Raw genomic sequence first — 6,523 nt, 5'->3', positions numbered from 1 at the left:
TTTGCTTTTGTATGTTCTATTATTAGCTCTTCTCAAAAACAGAAAGTAATAACAAAAACCCTTCAGTACTAAAATGATGTCAACAGTAATGAGATCAGCTTTGATGACCATGGAAGAAATCTGTTGCAGAATTAACCCCCAGTGAAACATTAAAAACTGACCTCTTTGCTTTATGGGCACCATTGCCATGGAACTTGTTATGCGTTTTATGTTTACCTTATCTCTAGAAAAATCTAGAAGGCACCTACTTTCAGTCATTATCTGAAGTTTACACTTTGTGTATTTCCTTCCCCTGTTTCTTAAAAGTAGAAAAATGGGCTTAATATTGTAATCTTACTTTAGGTGAGTAAATTAATGTTGTTATATATATTTTTTAAAAAGCAAGTGCTATTGCTGTGGTTAGTTCATTTGGAACATAGTCAGGGTTGTGTTCAAATAAAATTTGGCCAGTGGGGAATTTAGAATTGAAGATGGTGAAGGATTAATTCTGAAATTCAATTATACAAAAAAAGTCTTCTTAATTTTGTTAAGTGCTTATATCCTCTCCCCATCTCTGCATAAATTAGGTAGTTAACAACTGGAAGAATGGTCAGACTGATTCCTTTTAGACACACTCTGGGGCCTCTGATCTGCTGTGTTCATCCTCAGGTTTCTATATCCTCAGTCTATTGAGTTCTAGGACTACTGTCCTGGGGTCCTTGTCGAGGTTTTGCTGAACTATTTAGATGTGTGCAGCCACTGTGTAAAGACACTCCTTCAGAACATCATTCCTGAATCACAAGTGACCCTCAGTGACTAGGAAAATAATATATTCTCTTTGCGATGTTGTCAGCCTCCTTGACACAGTCCTTCCTTGTGTGTTCATCCTCCCATCCCTGCCAGCCCCGTACTCACTGTTTACTGCAATACATGTGTGTGGAGATGCAATTACTAATGGTAAGAAATACATTCATTGAGTTACATCAAAGTATGTGTGTACACATTGGCCTCACTCATCTTTAAATTTGAAATATTACCACCTGCTGGTATATAAGATACAAATCTGAAAAACCTAAGAACATAATATAACTTCAGGACCAATTATGCTATTTTTTAAGGAACTATGATCTGACTCCATCTGCAGAACATGATTTTGTCTCCTAATAAATTGTTATTTGTTATTTATTAATTATATGATGAATAAATGTCAAAATGTCTTAGCTTGGTATTTAGAAAATCCTTGGTATATGTATAATTGTTCGTTTCCAAATCAAACAAGATCATCAAAACATCAAAGTTTGAACAATTACTGTGTGCTAATTTGCAAGTTTCTTTCAAGCATAGTTTCAGTCAAGCCATAGGAAAACCCCTCAAAAAGTGACCTTCATTAATACAGATGATGAAACTGAAGTTGAGGAAATTTAGATAATTTTTCCTTTTTTATTTTTCCAAACCAATACTATTTTAATTCTGTATGGTAGTAGAGGACAGTTATATGAATTTTCAATGTAATATCTTAGAAATATTTATAATTTTTCTTGTCATTAATACTTGACAGGCAAAGTTGGGTATTTCCTTTGGGAAGAATAGGGTCCTGGGAGGTTATATGTATATTTACATACGTACCTTCATTTATTGAAGGAAAAACAATCTCTTGGTCATGGTTTTCATCATTAAACTCATGTTTGACAACACAAACGTGTTCTTTATCCATTGACGTTTCAGTCACCTCTAGCCAGCTTAATTTCATGTACTTATTATCATCAGTCTTTATGGGCCTTGTCTCCAGCGACTGCAGGATTTTTTTGCCATTCTTTTCTTTCCAGTCTACCTTAATAACATCAGGGAAAAAATTTTCAAGAAGACATATATATATTCCAATTTCATGAGGTTTCTTTTCATTGACGGAAGGAAGAAAAACTGTGGGCTTAGGGGGAAGGCCGATTTCGTCTGTGGGGAAAATAGAGGAGCAATTAAAATGAGTTACTGGAGAAGCACTGGGATTGTATTGTCTGGAAAAACATAGTGCTGACTGAAAGTAAGTGATAATTCATCCACAATATTTTGTGAATTCCTTATTACTGTACTTTCGAAATGTTGTTCAAGTGTTTATCTAACCTGTGCCCTACGTCATAGCTATTAAGAGGCAGAGCCTGAATTAAAGTCTGACCTTTGTTCTCTCTACATATCAACATTAACGTGAGTTTTAACTGTCCCATGTCACACAGCCCAAATTTAAGAACACATTTAGTTTGAACCTCTCTTTTGCTCTTTCTTAGTGGTACAGATTTTCAAGGTGGGTGATGGTGGAGATGAAGACCAGATAACTTTGATAATATCTTTATAGAACAGACTCTTCAAAAATAATTACATTCTCCACCCTGTGAGATTTATAACATATGCAAACACATTCTCATATTCAGCAACTCTATAGAGCATCACGCTTTACCAGACTTCTGAATGTTACCTTATTTACCATGTAGAAGATTATCATTTTTAAAAATCAGCAGTCACTTGTTTCATGGGAATCATGCGTGCTTATCAGTTCAAGTTGAACTTTCAGCTTCAGATGTGGATCCCATGCACATTGAAAACTATAGAGTTCTCCTACTTGATGTCTAATTTTATGTGGCATTCAATTTCATATCTCAACCATTCCAGGTGTTTTAGTAGGCCAACATTAAATTTGAGCTCCACATTATTTATGGTATACAAAAGAGCAATATTTCCAAAATTTCTATTAAGATATATTTTATCAGAAATGCTATACTATCATAATGTAGATATTATGTTACATTATTTATTTACTATGTTATTTGTTACATGTAATATAGTATAATATATCAGAATTTTCTTTCAATTTAGAAACTGATGAACAAAATCACATTTTATTTGGAATTTAGTTTGAAATTTAAACAGAACTTATTTTCAATATCTTTTCTCTGTATCTGTCCTGTGTGGATGACTGGTGAGCTGTTTCACAGTTCATTGATTATATTTTCTTTGTCACCTGCTGAAGAGTGTCTATATAATTTGTCTATCTCTACAAGTTACAGCTATAGAGTTATTTGAAGAAGTAATGCCAAAATAGAACACAAAACATCATACATTTAACTTTCACTAGCATGCTGAACCATTATATGACGATACATTTGCTGTTAATTAATGACTGAAAATTTCTAACTTGATTTCCGATAGAAACTCCTATCTTATACTAGTATTTGTTTTGAGTAAGTTTAGTGTAATAATTCAGTGGTGTAATTTCTTATGAAAAGAATTAAATCTCTCATTTAAAAAGAGAAGGAAAAATTCATGAGGATTCTGCCTGTGTATGAAAGCTGACGAGTTTTATACTAAAAAATTTAATCAATATTTTTTATTATGCCATACAAATAATGAATTCATATGTGTCTTTATTAATTTCACACATTCTGTTATTAATGCAAATAGTATTTGTAGAATGTAATAGTAAGATAGTATGTATTTCTCCAAACTTGTACTTCATTTTTATTTTAAAATCATATTACATAAAACATAATAATTTTTCAGTTGTGCATTACACTTTAATAATTTTAGTTTCTTGCCAATAAATTAAGTAATTTAGTTGATTCTTAGAAAGTTTCTTCTTCATAAGACTAGTTCAGATCATTGAATGAATTGAAAGTAAGTTGATATATCTAGAAATTCCTATATGGTAACAAACTATTTTTACTTCTTATCCTTATCCTCAGCTATATTATTTAAATTTCATTTTTCTCTGGATAAATTAATCCTGAACTTCCATAACATTCCTCATGTACTATATAGTTAATACGCACATTCTAACTCTTTATCTTGAATATTTTTTCCTTAAATTTTCTTTTAAAAGTTATCAGCAGTGTTGCCTTGCTTATGGTCAAAATGCATTTCATGATACAAAGAAAGTAAACCAGATTAAAAAGGAAAATAAACTTGTCCAATTCATTTATATACAATAATTTTTATATTTCAGTAATAATTTGAGTCAAAATTTCTCAGTTTTTTACGTTTCATAAGATTGACAGCATTAATTTTATATAAATTTACAAATGTCAACCAAGTTTTTAATTGAAAGCCTATTTATATTGACTGGTGTTCCAGATTTTCTTATTACATTTTTGAATAAATAAGCTATGCCAAACTAAACATCAAATTCTAATTTATGCTATTTCTAACTGTATGTAATTGATTTTACATCATTATAGCATCCAATACCAAGTATGTGTTATTATTTCATTCACAATAGCTCCTTTGATTTTCACAGAACTCTACCTGTGTATATATACATATACATATATACTGATCCCACTTAATGGGAAAGGAAAGAGGCCAGAGAATATTCAACAAGATCATATAAGCTGAAAGTAGTAGAACAGAGCTGCTGATGGGACTGACTCCAAAGTCCCAGCTCTTCTGCAAATACTTCCACCATCAAAACAGGTAATATATCAACTCACAGAACTCTCCTGTAATAATAAACTCTTTTATAAGAGAAACAATTTCATTATAGCTACATATATTATGTGTGGAACACTATATAAGTCACAAAACCAAATCATATCCTAGTATCTGCTCAATGTTGTCTATTAGATATTTTATTGTAAGGATTCATTTTAACATCTCTTCTAAGATTTCCAATGTAGTCTTCTTCACAGCCCTCTTTTTTCCTAAACATCTTACTATTAATGTAATTGGCTTTTGTTTTCCCTCAATTGCCTTGAAAAAAATTGCATTCTCTGATACCTACCGGTAATGATAAGCTTTGTTCCTTCACCGAATACTTTTACATAACTACACAGTGATTCAACCCATATCAAAAACATTAGACTAATTTAGTTTCACTGAGTTCTTCAGCTTCTAGTGAAACTTATGATTGTCTGCAATTTGAGATTAAGGCTCTGCTCCTGGCATATTTTGGTCATGAGAAGTTATGTGCATGAGTAAATCAAGAAAATTAGGTTTTCCATGCTTACTTTAAATAAAACCGTAAATGGACACTTCATTCTTTTATCTTCATAACTGTACATTTATATATTGAAGTTTCAAAACATAGCCTCATTTATTATTATAGGGAATTCCACTGGAAAATGAGAGCTCACCTAAGTATTGTCCTTTAATATTTTGGGTAAATACTTACCACATTCTAATCATTTTGTGAAGGAGGAAACTATTAGTCTTAGAAATTAAAGTTATTTTGCAAACACTGAGCATTTGTTGGAATTGTAGATAAGATGGAAATTAATACTTTCATTTGAATTCCTAATTTCATAAAGAGCTCCTAACTGTATAACTTGAATTATGGTGAACGTTAGTGGTACTCATCCCATGTCCAAACTTTGTGGCAAGATCATTTTGTATTTAATTTCACTTATACCTGTCATTGTTCACTTAAAATTACATTGACAAATGAATGGATTGAAATAGTTCAAATTGTAGTTGTGATTATAGTCACTTTAAAATTTAAATTTTTTAAATATTTTGTATTTTCAACTTGTGCCATATGGGAATGTGTTAATATATGCTAATATTATTGACAATATATATAGTATTAACATTAGGATGATTATGCAGAGAGTAATAACATAGAATAAAAGTCCTTATCGCTTCTTGCACCACACCTTTCTAAACTATTTTTTTTGCATTTAATTTAATTGCTGTGATTACACTCTTTGTGTACTCAGCTTTAAAGAAGAGTACCAGAAGTCTTCATTTCAATTTATGAATTCACTTATTTATATGAGTACAAATACCAAAGAAACTACAATACAGCATTGCATCCATTTTTTCAGTGCTTCAGCAATTTGTGAAAATTTTTTGAAAACTTTATTTGAATGGATCTTTTAAGCAAGGAAAATGCTTGAGAGAGGGTCTCCCCAATTCCAGGAAAAAAAATCCATCTTTTAGACTAATAAACAATGAAGAAATTTATTGAAATGAATATAGAAAAAGAAGACTAGTATATAGTAAAGATCTATTTGGGTATTTTGGCACCTGTCTGATAGTGAATTAGAAACCCCTTAAATTCCTTACAAATTTGTAATGAAGTTTAAGAATCTTGCCATTGTTTTGTTTGTTGTAGGTTTAATATTTTGGGAAACATGGTACTGGAAAAAGAACAGACAAACTGACCAGTGGATTCAGATAGAAAACCCAGATATAATCCCATAGGTTTATGGGCAGCTACTCTTTGACAAAGGAACAAAGAAGATACAATGGAGCAAAGAAAGTTTGTTCATCAAGTGTTGCTGGGAAAACTGGGAAGAAACTAGATCATGCAAAAAAAAGCTAGATCACTACCTCACACCATACACAAAAATCAACTCAAAGTGGATTAAAGAACTAAGTATAAGAACAGAAACCATAATATACCCGGAAGCAAAGATGGGCCAAACACTACATGACATACACTTCAGCAACAGCTTTAAAGATAGAGCACCCAAACCAATGAGAGTGAAGGCAAGGATAAATAGATGGGATTACATCAAGTTAAAGAGCATCTGTACAGCAAGGGAAACATTACAAAAAA

At 31.5% G+C, this 6,523-nt stretch overlaps 1 protein-coding gene across 1 annotated transcript in view; it reads right to left on the bottom strand.

Annotated features, from left to right (window-relative positions):
* Positions 1–5,378, bottom strand: part of LOC101635365 — a 43,748-nt gene extending 38,370 nt beyond the window's left edge. The window contains exons 1-2 of the mRNA XM_012720749.1: positions 5,372–5,378; positions 1,606–1,929 (exon numbers count right to left, since the gene is read on the bottom strand). Coding sequence (XP_012576203.1) covers positions 1,606–1,929; positions 5,372–5,378 — 331 coding nt within the window. The remainder of the gene's footprint in view (positions 1–1,605; positions 1,930–5,371) is intronic.
* Positions 5,379–6,523: the final 1,145 nt, after the last annotated feature.

Source organism: Condylura cristata, unplaced genomic scaffold (genome assembly GCF_000260355.1).
Source record: "Condylura cristata isolate star-nosed mole 26May11 unplaced genomic scaffold, ConCri1.0 scaffold00005, whole genome shotgun sequence".
Classification (NCBI taxonomy): domain Eukaryota; kingdom Metazoa; phylum Chordata; class Mammalia; order Eulipotyphla; family Talpidae; genus Condylura; species Condylura cristata.
Note: the sequence above shows the minus strand (reverse complement) of the source record. Positions and strands in the feature narration are given on the sequence as shown.